General features: G+C 30.7%; 1 protein-coding gene across 1 annotated transcript; it reads right to left on the reverse strand.

Annotated features, from left to right (window-relative positions):
- Nucleotides 1-402: 402 nt before the first annotated feature.
- LOC117238756 (alpha-tocopherol transfer protein-like) lies at nucleotides 403-11,467 on the reverse strand. The gene is made up of 5 exons (XM_033503924.1): nucleotides 11,292-11,467; nucleotides 3,711-3,849; nucleotides 3,061-3,220; nucleotides 1,782-2,251; nucleotides 403-1,117 (listed from the first exon to the last, which is right to left on the reverse strand). Exons 2-5 carry the CDS (start codon nucleotides 3,847-3,849, stop codon nucleotides 966-968), a joined length of 921 nt encoding a protein of 306 aa, XP_033359815.1. The 5' UTR covers nucleotides 11,292-11,467; the 3' UTR covers nucleotides 403-965.
- Nucleotides 11,468-14,981: the final 3,514 nt, after the last annotated feature.

The following is a 14,981-nucleotide window of genomic DNA, read 5'->3' on the forward strand; positions in this document are numbered from 1 at the left end:
TTCAAAAAAGAATCAAGAAGATATGAAGGAAAAGGTGAAAGCATGGATATACTCCAAGATTTGTTTAACTTTTCAATTAATGTTTACTTTCCTCCGTCTGATATTATTCTATTCTTACTATTAAGATAATTGCAGCTTTCCCCTTAATAAATCGCTTTCCCCTTTGCATCACTGATGATCGATGAAACATTAAATCTGTTTTGTTCCAAATGTATAAGAAATTTTGCAAATTTCAGACACACCTGTTAATCTATTTATATGTACTTCTTTTCAATTTTCTAAATATAATGATAAATGATTCTCTGATTACTTCTAAAAAAGATAAATTTCTTTATAAATAATAAATCTATGATATAGTCGGTATACTTGAAAAAGTTACTGCAATTAAGGACTATTGAAACATTTGTATCTAATAAAATAATGTTTTATTCATCACATGAAAAAAGATATAGAAAAATATGCAATGTAAGCATCATCAACATTACTTTAAAGCTTTACAACCTGCTCGATAACTGTATGTATATCTCCATTATGTACGAGATCGATATAAACAAAAATTCTATTAAATAGAACTTATTCAACTGCAAAGAACCACATCTATTCTACTATAACTAATACTCAGCTCTCAATTAGATCAATCAATTCCTATTAATAATTTTTCACCGTCGAATTTGTGCAAGAATAGAACGACGGTGTATCCATCAAAATCTATCAAACATCTGATGAATCAATTTCTAGTCAGGAAAATCTTTTAGGAGATTCGATATACATATGCATAGACAAATAATTGAAAACTGTATATCGAAAATATACATATTAGTAACATGATGTTTCTTGTTGATGAACGTCATGACGTGGATGCACATATTGTCTCCTCCCTTTCTTCGAACTCATTTTCTTCGTATTAGCACCGGGATGGTAGTTGGTGAAGTTGTCATGGGTCGACAACTGGATGAGTTGTTGGTTTAATCGATCACCAGTTGTCGGAATGATCCATCCAAACCGAACAAATCATCGTGAGTCTTTGGTTTTCCTGGCCGAAGCGCCTCGTTTGCTTTCACTGACTCCTGCTCCGCGAACCAAGGACCGTATTCTTCTAATTTCTTCACCCAGGTTTCTAAAAAACGAACAAACGATGACTTTTGCTTGATCACTGGAGATCGATAAAATAAATTTAATGATATATTCGACGGTACGATTTATTATCTGACACGTTCACAGACGTGTTTTTGTTGCAACGTTGCAACAGGTGTTCCTGTATTGTACATGAGATAATAGAGAAATGCAGAATAATCCAGGTAAAGTAGTATTACATTTTTAGTAAAATATATGGACTTTTTTTATTTGACCTTTCCAGTTTGAGCAATCATATGAAATATTTAGATCATTTCTCGTAATATCGATTCCACCACCACGAGCCTCTGATCGGGTTGCGTCATTATTCGATAAGTAGACAAATTTGAAAAGGTTGCTTTCGTTACGAGTAGATTGCGGATACATATGCGAATTCCTATGTCTTTACGTAATTAATTAAAATGATAGAAATTACGCAGAAACTTACTCGATCCATAAAATGTTACAATAAATACAATACTTTGGATATTTTGTATATTTTTGCGTATCATGTACGTTCTATTTTCATTTTACTAATTATATACGCGTATTCTATTTTCAACCTCCGTTTCATTTGTGCAATTTTCAATTATAAATGCATAAATATCCGTAATCTAATTACGAGGCTCTCAGTTGCCATACTCTGAGAAAGATAATTATCATCGTACCATGAATTGCTTGAACTGGTCCAGCATCGCCGCCGTATTCGGTTGGTAGTATCTCCCTGGGAATATAATCATACAAAGTCTTCATGTCGCTGTGCATGAAGATTCTATTGCGAATTTTCTCCTTAATGAATGGCTTCACGAAATTGACGATAGTGTCGACCAGCGGGCTAACATTCACCACATGCACCTCCTTTAACTTCACCGGGTAGGCTTCTTGAACACAGACCAGGAACTTTTTCACGATAGCTGGTGTGAATTTTGCGAAGTGGGCTGGCGTCGCGACACTAGCATCCAGTACATATACATCTCCAGCCACACCAACTAATTCTTCTTTCAGACGCACATCGCCGATCATCAGAACCAGTTTCATCACTTCGGCTACGTTTGGAGTTGGTAAGTCCTTGTCGATTCCTCGCATAATTATTACTCGTCGTCCGTTTTCCGTCAAACCCGCCAATGGAGGCACCTGACTGGAAAGGTAATAATTTCTTAAAATATATATTTATTTCAAATTATCGCAGCTATGGAGTTTATAGATCTGATTATACACATTTATAAATCATCGATGCAATATGGGTAAAAGAAAATTAAACTGGCGAAAGAGCATTATTCGAAGAACTCGGTTTTTCAATTTATCGTTGTTATTATTTTTGATTATCTGATTATAGAATGAATACAATCGAATGAATAATTAAACTAAAATAATTAACTTTCTTCATCTTCCACGTACATGCTTGTTTAATATCAGGAATTTTCGACATTTGTGGAAAATAGAAGAGCGAAAGGAGAATAACTGGACTAAAATAATTAATTTCTCTTATTTTCTACGAACGTGCACTCGAATACTGGAAAAACAACGTCCTCTTCCCATTTAATTCTTTGCTACAAAAATCGAGCTTAGCATCGAACAGTCGGGGTTTATTAAAACGAATCAGAACTTTTCTCGTTATACCATGTAAATTTGCCCGCGGAAAGTTTCTTATTTGGCTCACGGTGCGTGTTAATGGTGTCATGGAAATTACCCGTGCTCGCCGAATTAGAAAATTTTCTATTTCAAGGACACAATAACGTTGCTGCATAGTCACAGACCTTCTCAGATCTTCTCAGTTTTTCGAATATCACACGTAATATAGAATAAACTTTAACCAAATGAACAAAATAAATAAATAAATATACAATATATATACGATTATGCAGGAAATTATGAATATCATATAATTATGGAAAAAAGTTACAACAATGTTTCTCAATAGCTCGTAGCAATAGAAAAAAAGCTTACACAATTTTAGTAATATCTCTCAATTCCGGTCTGGTGATGTCTCGGTTAGTGAAGAACTCCGGGATCGCGGTTCTCATTGTAAAATACATGTCCAGCTTTTTCTTGCACTTTTCCAAGGAAAACTTGGAGCCACGAAGAAACGTCATTAGCCTGTAATCGTCTGAAACGAAAAAAAGATGTCTTCTAAGCAATCAATCATTGAATAATCGTGATCTATGTTTACCATATCGAACATTTATTCAGCATAGTAAAAATATATATGTCATAATAATTACGTATAAATTATTAACTACTTTAATAAAAATCCGCATAATTATCGTAATTAATTATTTTACATTTATGTTACGTTTTGGACTCTATATTTTACTTCTCATTTAATTCGTTTGCTTTGTATCGATCAGTCGGTATTTATCTTTTCTCTTTACATTACATACTTGATAATTAAAATCAAAAACAAGTAGGAATGTTACTTCCTTTCTTTTTAATTTTTTATGATTTCTCAATTATATCTTCCGTTTTTCTTTCATTTTCTTCCGTTGCTACTTAGCTCTTTCTATTAAATACGTCTGTATTAAATATCGAACTGAGCACAAATCTAAGGATATGTCAATCCATCACGTTAACGAAAAGTATCGTTCGAACGCGATTACCATCGAACTCAGGTAAGTGCGGTTGTTTGCTCAGCCATTCTTTGATGACTTCGACGTCTTTGTCACGTGTCGCGACATTTTCGTTCAGCTCCACGCGAATCTGCTTCGACATCTCCTCCGTCGGTTGAATCAGCAACATCTGAAAATCAATTTTGGTTAAAGTAGTACAAACTAATCTAAAGTAATTGTGAAAATCTATGTTTCTAGAATCTACAATCTTATTTCCTTTATAAGAAGAAAAACTATAATATTAATTCTAATTTTTGCAGACCGTGAAAAATTAATATTTCAGTCATCTTTCATACGTTCGAATAAATAATATCCAGGCTTTGTCAAATTTGTAGAATCACGTACCAATACATAAAATTGAAATATCCATCAATTCCATTGCGATCGTATTAAACAAGAAAGAAGATTATACAAAATTTTAGAAGATAAATATAAATATATGAATACGGAAATAAATAAAATAAAAAGGACGTTTGAATAACTGTTAGAAACGATATAAAACGATGATCTTGAATAAAACCACAATGACAAGTAATTAGGTATAACGAATGAGTTTCTAATGCAAGAAAATCCACTCCGATATCGGAAAATGACATAGTTTCTGCTACTCCTTGTTTCTATAATTTCTTGAACGCGAGTTTGTTGAAGCGTAATCGCCCTGCAGTGGCGAAATAATCGATCTTTCCTACATGTTTACCAAGGAAGTTAATCCATGACAGGTAACTAGATGTGACATCGTATGACAACTTTAAGTATGCTAATTGTGACATCCACTGTAGTCTTGCATGCGAAATGACCACTTGCGCAATTAATTGGAAAATGCATGTGTTTCCTGTACGGTCTCGATATTTTAACATTCAACGAATAATCAACGACGAAAATAATGTAACGAAATAAAAATGAAGGAAACACGAAGGGATAAAATTCTTTAATAATCAATCAACCGAACCCTACAACTTATTCTAGTGAGTATAATTTGTCCAACAGAAATTCTGAGAACCTGAAACACTCTGTCGTTTAACTCTTCATCGAGACACCGTATGATCTCATACATATTGTAAAGTCATCATATAAATATCATGTTTGGTAAAATAGTTGAAACGAGAAGGAAATCATCGTTCGGATGGCATACGTATATATAATAAACGTGATATTCTTCCCGTGGTACTGTTGCACGTGCAACAGGCAATGCACGCTATAACGAATTACGCAAATACTCGACATTACACATCGTTCTTATGCGAGAAATTAATGTTGACCAGAAGCGGCTTGCCTAACGCTAAACTTTCTCTACCTCGTCACGGTTGACCGAAAGCAATCCGCGTGTTTCACTATTTCTTGTGAGAAAAAGAAAAATGATCGACAGCACTCGCTATTTGTTCTTTTGCTTCTTCTTCGTCCTCTTTCATCGACTTACTCTGGATTAATTTCAAATTGAAGTCACGCGTGATCTTTGCGCAGCGTGTTATGAATATGAATTTGTTCGCCGTATTACTTTGTAGGTAGATAGAGCAACGTATTATGCCATTTCATTGTGAATATTTATTTCTAATTTGATAGTTAATCAGGAACTATGTTATTTAATGATGAATTTTGAATATTAATTAGGCAACATATTCTTGTTTATTTTTCAAATTATAATAGATTATTAGGAAATTTAATATTGTCGTGGGTTATTTTAAAATTAATTACACAAATTAATTAATTATTATTTTATTTAATCTGTTCGTTCCTATGATCATGTGACTACGTATTTAGGTTCCGTGAAGTAGAATATTATTTTCATCAAAATCTATGTAATGTAAATATCGTACTAATCTAAGAATAGAAAAGAGAAATAAATTTGAATAAATTATGAAAATTTATGTATACAGATGACTGGTGTAAATGATTCTAAGAAACGTGAATGTTTCAGAACACTCGTAAACGAATAACTGTAAAGAAAAAAGGATATTAAGTAACGTTGCACGATACATGTAAATGTTTCTATTAAGATAGTTGACCACGGGTTTAGTTGTTTTTATAATTATAACTCAAATATCGATTATATAATCAAAATTATCAGTAGAATGTATCTTAAGGACATATCTTAGATTATGGAAAGTGATTAGAAATCAGTGAAATTAATTAAGTAATAATTCAAGTTCTTTTTGTAAGATCATGAAGCGAAAAAATAAAATATAATAATAAGATATTCGTGTAAATATGTTATAGAAATATCAAATTAAAATATAACTATTACTGTAAAATAAGAAGAAAAAAAAACATGCCTGTGACTCTCAATGCTATTTATCCATAAATATATTTTCAATTTGTTTTTGCTACATCTCTTTGAAATAGGGCATTGTGAATAAAGTCACCGAAATTTTATTTTATCAAATTTAATTTAAAGAATTTAAGTTTTCATTTAAAAACATGATATATTAAAAGTCGATTGCTTCTGTTGTTCAATTAAATAATATAAAATGATAAGGAAATGAATCAACTGACAAAAACGTTGCAGAAATAAAAACGTCTTTGCTTATGTATCAATGAATCACTGTTAAAAGCTATTTTTACTCGCAAATAAAGCATTGAACAGTGACAGGAATAAAAATCCTTTTAAGTCAATTTATTCGTCACGTTACATTCATACAATGTCACACGTTCAATGATACTATGAAAACGATATCCTAACGATATGCTAACAATATCCTAGAGTCTACAATGGAGAAATAAAATAAATAAATAAATAAATAGCAAACAATCCACTCGTTTAAATGTTTAACTTGGAACTTTTTTACCTACTTTCTATACAGGTAAATGTTTAAATAAGAATTCGTGGACTAGTCAATTCTTGTATCATGGTGTACCTTTAAAACAAAGACTAATATGAAAAATCGCACGTTCTGAGCTTCTTATTTATTTCTAAACTGATAATTGTATAATTTTCTATTGCATGATAGTAAGTTTTAAAGAATTGTTTGATACATTTTTGAATTTATCATACTAATGCATTTGCTTAGGAAATATTAAATAGAATTTTTAGAACGAAATTTATTTAAGTAAATGACAGAAGAATAAAATTACAAAAAAAAAGAAATAATAACTGACGGATAGTATAAGTTATAAAATACGTCGTTTAATATTTATGCAACAGCATAAAACGTATGTATCGTAATTTTATTTGGCAATAACTAGATATTTATTCTCTACGCGCATCACTGTCGATATGATGGATGATTCTTGATAAATTATCAGTATTAGTGTTTCCGTACAAGAATTCCACGTTTGATTCATATGCCAATGGAAGTATTTCAGTATGAGTCATACAACCGTTTAATAAACGGATAAATAGGTATATATATACTTTTTCTTAACGAGAGCACACTTTCGACGTACATTTACGAAATATGTGTGCGTTAAGAAAGGGGAATTACATAAAAATGAAATAGCTGTGTTTCGAAACCGTGATTCTAGGAAATTTATTTCATGAAGTTTATCTATGTAAAGTCTTTCACTTTTACTAGAATAGAAATTATAAGATGTTTATTATAATTGTAATCGTAAACACATATTACGAAAAATTTCCTACCATAAAGATTAACTGTATAAAACTTCTGTCCGTGGAATGTGAATCGCAATGTTTACGAATTTTATCGTTTGTAATCCATTTACTTTTTCCCTTTCAAAACGGTGCATTTTTAACAAATTCGGCTTAATAAATTTTGTTCTAGGAAATTTATTCGAGGTATACTCGCGTTAAAACGTCTGCTTGAAATTTACGTTTACAGAAATTACGTATACGAAACGTGTAAGGAATTTATATTACATTTTCGCTAAAGATTTATTTTAAATTTAGGCTTTCTTTCCTAATTTATATTAATGATTTAAATTTGTACCAAAGATTTTGAACATTTTCATATTTGATATCGAAGAAAATAGACTCCAAATTCTTATTTGCAATATAAACATTCTCTTCTATATTTACGAAATACGCTACGAAGAACCATGAAGGCATTTAATTTATCGTCACCTTGTATTGTATACAAACACAATGTAAAATGACATCTGTGCAAATCAGCATGAACACATGTCCCGAGGATGAATTATTCATTCCATGGAAGCAATTTTCAAATGCATACAAACCAACCATTTATATACAAACGTTATTTATTCTTTATGTAATCAAGTGAAAATACAACAAACATTTACGTTTATCACGAAATATTATCACATCTCTAAATCGAACATTAATCAAACTTCAAACTCTTCAATTTTTTAATCACGTCAGATTGTGAAATTTTTTTTAAATCGATAGGAAAATTTCTGACACTAATATAAGCGGTGACTTTTAAATAATAAAGATACATAATAGTACGTGTACGTATAGTAATACGTAACAATATACGTAGTAATATATAATAATAGTTAAATATATGTATTATTATTATCTTTTAACAGATAATTTAAATTTGAACTTTGTTGGTTTCATGAAGAGATAGTGCTATTTCTAATTTGTACACATTGGTTATATTCAAATACCGTTAGCGCAAGTGAACAAAAGTGTCAGGATATTTATATAACGTTTACGTTTATTCTAATTCTAATCTAAAAATAATATATTATAATTCTACCTTTATAAAAAATAAACTAAAAAATTTTAATAAAAAGTACCTCCAAAATTTCTTTTAACAAACCAACCTTTTCCAAATCAACCAGTAATTTAAATTAGTTTGCTAATATCCCATTAGAAAGGCTACAACTACTATGAATAAAAAAGGTGAAACTCTGAAAGCTAAATTCACGGTGATTTACATGGTCATCAGAATAGGATCGGACTAACTGGATGATCTCTATTCTAGGCATTATAGAAAAGCAAGGATTTTTCATTTAAAGAGGCATTGTTGTGCAGGACAAAAGCTATATAACATGTTACCAAAGACTGTCCTTGATAAAACCTGAAATTGGGTAACGATGGTTGGAAAGGCGACTCGTGAACGTGGCGAAAAGTATAGAACGTACTAATCATATTCTACTGAGATTTACCGAGTCGACCTCCTGCTTCCTTTTGATCCTTGCTTCGTGGAATATTACAAATGCAAACAATTTTTGTCATAGGAGACATACTGGTGCAATAACATATTAGCGACTCGGTTGAATTTTATAATTCTTATGAAAGTTTGGTTTGTTAAAAAAAATGTTAACAGTTGAAGTCTTCTAATGAAAAATGCAAGGATCTAGGTATTTGCTTAAAGGAATGAAAGCTTCAAATCATCAGAAATTTTCGAATAGATGTTTAGACAACGTCGTGGACTACGTTTGCTTGGAAAGAAGAAATGAAAGTTTGAAATTTAAAAATTGGAGATCAATATTGGAATAGTCGAAAACGCAGAGTATATCGAGAAAGGAAGAAGAAAGTTGTTGAAAGTCAGTAAGATCGTTTCTAATAAAATTGAAATATTTCTATAAGCAATATTGCTTGAGAAATAGAAATGGAAACTTTTGGATGTAAGTATCGAAAGTCTTCGATTCGTCTATATGACCATTTCATCTGTGGAAAAATTGAATGTTACTAAACGACGATGAGAATTTTTCTCTCTTTAATTTTCTTCTTCTTCTTGTCAGTGCATAAATAATCAAGCGAAACAATTACGGCTTCACATATGATCTAATCATAAGACGATAATGATCGGAATAAACGGAAAGCAGAGACAGGAAGATGATCGACTGGACATAGAAACGTACGTCTTCGACATTGGATCGAGATTCACACAAATACCTGTCTTTTTTTCACTGACATTTACTCTAAACGACCTTTACATGCAAATGCTTGTGTAATCTGGTTACACATCTGATTGTTTGGGAATTAAAAACGGTAACATGTCGGTTGTTTGAGATGCTAATGTGAGTTAGATTCGTAACGAAGAACCATTATGGTGCGATGAATTTTGTTTGAGCCAAACGATGCGACGGTGTACGAAGTCAAAGGGAAAGCTTAAAACGTAATTTCGAAACGTGGAAGTTTTGTGCTACGTAAGCAGGAATCGCGATAATCGCAAAACTACTGAAAATGTAAACCTCACTTTCGCAGAGAAACTACGCTTGCTTTCTGGTGGAACGATTTTGCGATAGGAAACTGAAATTGCTTTTCGATTCGTGCAGCTTTTAAATCTCTAGACTAGTGTTTCGAAACTTTCGAATTACGTTTTAACTTCCATAGCTTTTGCTTCATATTACACTCGACTTACGTTCAAAGTATACTCAAGGCACCTACGCTCCACTATATCGTTAAACGTCAAACCACTTTTTCATTGGTACAAATTTTGTTATTGTTGTAAAATCTAAGGATATCCTAAATATTAAAAATTTTGGTATGAACGTATTTTTAGATAGAAACACTTTTTAAATTGAAAAATTTACATACATAATTTACATAAATATTAATTTAAATGTTAAATTAAATATAAATTTACATAAAAATTTACATAAAGCGCTCGAAACGCATTTGTGATTTTAATTTAGAATTTTAATTGAATTTAATTTGAATCTTAATAGATGAATCTATTTCTCAATTGATAGACTTTTCTACTATTTATTTTTTAATCCGCGAATCTTAATTACCTTTGATATCGCAGAAAACGATCCCAATTCTTTCGTCCTTAATTTAGTTAATTTAATTAATGTAACTCGTAAAGTCCTCAGTATGCTCACTAAACTCACTCTCTGAGGATATAACAACTCATCGACGCTGTCGAAACTACCACTTTAAGTAAGGAAAAGCAGAACCTCGAGGATAAGAAACGAGAATCACTTTCACTTTCAATCGACTGTATTTTTAAACTGCTCTTTACGCGATAAACACTGATAGAACTCTCATCTTTCATTCGTCATTTACAAAATATCTTTAACATTAATTTCAAAATCAGCTAATAATCTCAATGATCGTTAGATGTCAGAGAAAATCTTAGAAAGGTCAATAAACCATAGCCATAACTCAGATGCAGAACTACTCATTCAAATCCCATATCTTCGCGTCGTAAAAGAATATTAAAAAATGTTAACGTGCTCCATAACGTTCAATGTGCTACTGAGAAGCCATACTGATAAACTACATAAAGTAAAAAGTGAAGATATTACAAGCGGTAGTCTCTAAAATTCACATTTATATGATATATCTTCAACAAATAACAGTTGGCTATACATATTTTTTTCTCGAGAAGTCGAATGACAGCTACGTTTCTGATCGGTGAAATCGAAAAATTCGCAAAAGCGACATTAACGCTGGAACCGTTAGAGTACTGGAAACGACCAATTCGTAATTTCTCATAGGAATTTTGTAAATTTGCAACAGTATACATTGTTAGAAATTTAAATGATTTCTTATAAAATACACGAATAAAAGAGCTTGTGTTTCTCATTTTATTATACATTTTTTCCTATTTTCTACGCTTTAATTTCTTTGATACAAGTTCTATACCTTTATCGTCTAAAGTATAAATAAAGCGTATTAATCAGTTTGGCTTCCGAGAGGTCAATTGGCCTCAGTTGGTTTCAAAAAATGGAGGTTCGTAATAGGCTTTGCACCCTTACCTTGTCTAATAGCGACGAAACGTCGATCCTGAAAACAACGGTACGATGGAATCACGAAGAACAATCGACGACAACGGTGATAACCAAGTACGGCCGGTCACGGAAAGAGAAATGCACGATACTCGTGTGGCGAACCGAAGAGATGGAGAACGGTCGATGGAGTGGGAACGATTACCTCTTGGACCGGTTCTCCTTTATATCGTGTGATGCCCCACTCTCGCTTTTCTCTCCACGAGTCACACAGAACGAAGAAAAGCCGACCACAATCGATACTTGGATGTCCTGCAAGATGGATATACTGTTAGGGAAATAGAAAAATACTTTTAATTATCCTCCAATTTTTGGTATTTAGTGTATCAGATTTAAAAATCCTCTTCTTTCGTTCGTTATGAAAATTCAATAAGATTCTGTTTGTTAGAGAAGAAATAATATTAGATTGTGACACATCGTTTCTCCTAGACTAAAGCCATGAACGTGCAAATTGTTACTTTCTCAATAGAGAAGCGGTTTAATTTCTTTTGTGTTGTAACTTAATCAATCCTTTTGTGTGTAAATTAAAATATTGGATAAACGATTTCTTCTGTTATTTAATTTTTATGTTACGCATTGATATAGTAGGAATTTATTCGTTCTTAATATCATAGGAATTTATTCCCACGAACTATAATTTTTTATTTTAACTTTTATTCTAAACTAAAGGTATTTAATTGGCACGAGGTCAGTTAATCCGGCGTTATTTAAAATTTCGTTCGAATAAACGGAATTCCGGTGCAATTACCTAGATAAATTCTCCTGAATTAATGCAAACGCCGTGGATTCGTTCGGTGTAAAGCAAATTTATTTTGTTAACTAAATATTGGAAACCAAATTAATCCTCCTGAAAGTACAAGCAATTTTAAGTCACTCACAGCGTGAGAAAGCGTAATTCCATTGACATGAAACTGAATATTTTTATCTGAAATAATTTATAGTCTTCGTCTTCAGTTTCCCTTTGTTCACTTTGAAATTTTTAGTTTTCTCGTCAATGTATTAAAAATGCATTAATTCTTTTCTTCAATAACAAATACTCTTTTATACATTCAATCAGTCCTCCCTTTTTTTATAAAATTTACTTCTTTTTTTATAAACATTTCTTGTTACTCCTTAGAATAAACAATTTCCGATATACAATAATGCAACAGTTGTTTTTTCAAAAATATGCAAATGAGTTTCAGCAATCAACTGAATATACAGTTTAATATGCGATCAAACCAGATTTTCTTGGACGTAGTAATGTTGGCTGACTAGCTCTTTTTCCAGTTTTTTCTGTTTCCTATATTTACTTTAATATGTATCTACATAGTAAATCTCTTTTTTCTCTTACATTGCTTACAGAATTTGTTGACATATGTTATCAAAATTTGAGCGTACCTGATGTATATTAAGCCTTGATAAACCTGATTGCTCTATGTAGATCTAGCACGGAATTTACAAGCGTAACAAAATATAAAAATAAATATCTCATGGCTGTTGAAATTTGATTTAGTAACCCAGATATATTTTAAAAGTTTTTTGAAAATGTAATCGAATGAAACGATGTCAATAGCATTGTAAGTAAGAATTGTACGGTTTTTCATTATTAATTACCATTAACAGATTATTTCTAACGCATTTGTATGTCAATATGTTATAACAGAATGTTAGAAGAAATATTTATCGACGTTAATTACATAGTAACTACAATTTATTCTTAAAAAATGTCAAATCTATACTATCCTTGTATTTCACCCTCATATACATAAACATAAACACAAAATATTTTTATTCTTCCTTTTCTTGACATTATTCTCGACGTTGCTCTTTGTACACGTTTCAGACGAATTTTCAGAATTCCAATAAACATGCATTTCCTTCGAATAATTAATGTTACGCGATAATATATCTCACTATCTTTTTTAAAATATTTTTAAATAATACTATATAAAAATATATATACTATCTACGTTCTTCAAATTTTATTTCCCTATTGTATGTCGTATTATATTTTAGCGCAGTATTTTGTTTAGTATTCTATTCTGATCTATCATTTTATCGTTATAGTGTTAGTATCACGCAATCTACGTATACTAATTATTTGTTTTCAAGTAAAAATTAGAAATGATTAATTAGCTGTAAGCTTTTCTTGTTGTAAATGTCGGAAGTTACATTTGTAGACGATTAATAACGTATAATTGTGTTATTTATAAAACATATATGAATATTACTTAACTTGTAGTCACTGAAATATTATTCTTTTTTCTTAGAATCATTATAATAGTGGTAACGTTCTATGATATTGAAAAGATTCTTTATTGAATAAAATACAGTGTAGTTATCGTGATAGCTAGGAAAATAGTGTCAAGTCGCACAAAAACGAAAGATGATCATTTTTCTTATACAGCCAAGTAGTAACATCAACGTAAGGTCAGTAAAGCAAAAAACATACGAACGCATGCTAAAGAAATTCTTAAACATTTTTAATACTGATGTAAACTACTTTAAATTTCATTTACAAACGTTCATCTTCATAAAATATTTTTAATATATTTGAAGCTAGCAATATTCTTTTTATAATTTAATAAAACAAATATAGTAATTAGAGTATCCTAGAAATTTGTGGTTTTCTACAAATTAACGAATGGTTATACGCCGGAAAAAGATATGAAACCCAACGAAATGATACAATAATTGAAAAAAAAAAGGAAAGGAAAGTAATGGATAAGGAAAGCAACGTACGAATTTTAGAAACTTGAAATCGAATAATTACGTAATTTAAGACCAGGAAGTAACGTAGCTGCGTGTGGTGCATCGTTTTTTACCCTGATAGTCATCAAAATGGAATGCTTTCGAAATTCAACAGCGCTGTTATGTTGCGTTACACATATGTCCGTTATCCGAATAGTGTTATGGTTTTTTTTTACATATTTTACATACTCTTATTAGGCTTATACCATGTATTGTGTCCGGAAACATTGAAATGTACGGATGGTGCAATAAATGTCACTACTACTACCAAATATGTGCGTGCGTTACTAGGTCAATTAGAAATTATTGCTGCAATACACGAATTGTAAACGAAAAGTCTCGTTATACATTTTAATTTCATGTAATTGGGTTATTGTGTCAATTTATTTAATTATACGTTTGATTGGAAAATAAATACATTTTTTCAGTTTATTCCAATTCACTTTTTCTCCCTCTATTTTTATATTGTATTTTGAAATCCCCAACTAAATATAAATTATTGGTTGGTAATAAAACTAAAAAACATTTGCTTTAGAAAATAGAATTACGTATATTACATTTTTAATTGCAATCATAATATTAAGATTTTTCTTTCTGTTTTACTTGATTTCATCCAGAGTTTAAAAATTATATTAAACTTTCTGAAACCATATTTCAAACCTGTTTATTACCAAGAATACGTGAAATGAAAGAACGTGTTTTAAAGCACTTTTTTATTTATAAAATAATTCACAATTTTGATCATAGCATAAATAATAAAAATACAATTCTGTTAAATCAATCAATTGATATTTATATATCTTTATTTTATGTTTTGAAATGTTCCATGCTTTATATATCTTTTGGATATAAATTTGGAGAAAAATAAAATGCAGAAGAAAAACACACAAATGGAATACGAGAATATCTCAACGTTCAGTTTAAATG

This window comes from Bombus vosnesenskii, unplaced genomic scaffold (genome assembly GCF_011952255.1).
Source record: "Bombus vosnesenskii isolate JDL3184/JDL3185 unplaced genomic scaffold, Bvos_JDL3184-5_v1.1 scf7180000013605, whole genome shotgun sequence".
NCBI lineage: Eukaryota > Metazoa > Arthropoda > Insecta > Hymenoptera > Apidae > Bombus > Bombus vosnesenskii.

Excerpts from the sequence above, each read along its gene's own strand:
- LOC117238756 (XM_033503924.1), bottom strand. The coding sequence starts at position 3,849 with ATGTTGCTGATTCAACCGACGGAGGAGATGTCGAAGCAGATTCGCGTG. Across the intron at positions 3,221-3,710 it reads GCACTTACCTGAGTTCGATG|ACGATTACAGGCTAATGACG; the intron begins GTAATCGCGTTC and ends TTTTCGTTTCAG. Across the intron at positions 1,118-1,781 it reads ACCAGTTCAAGCAATTCATG|AAACCTGGGTGAAGAAATTA; the intron begins GTACGATGATAA and ends TTCGTTTTTTAG.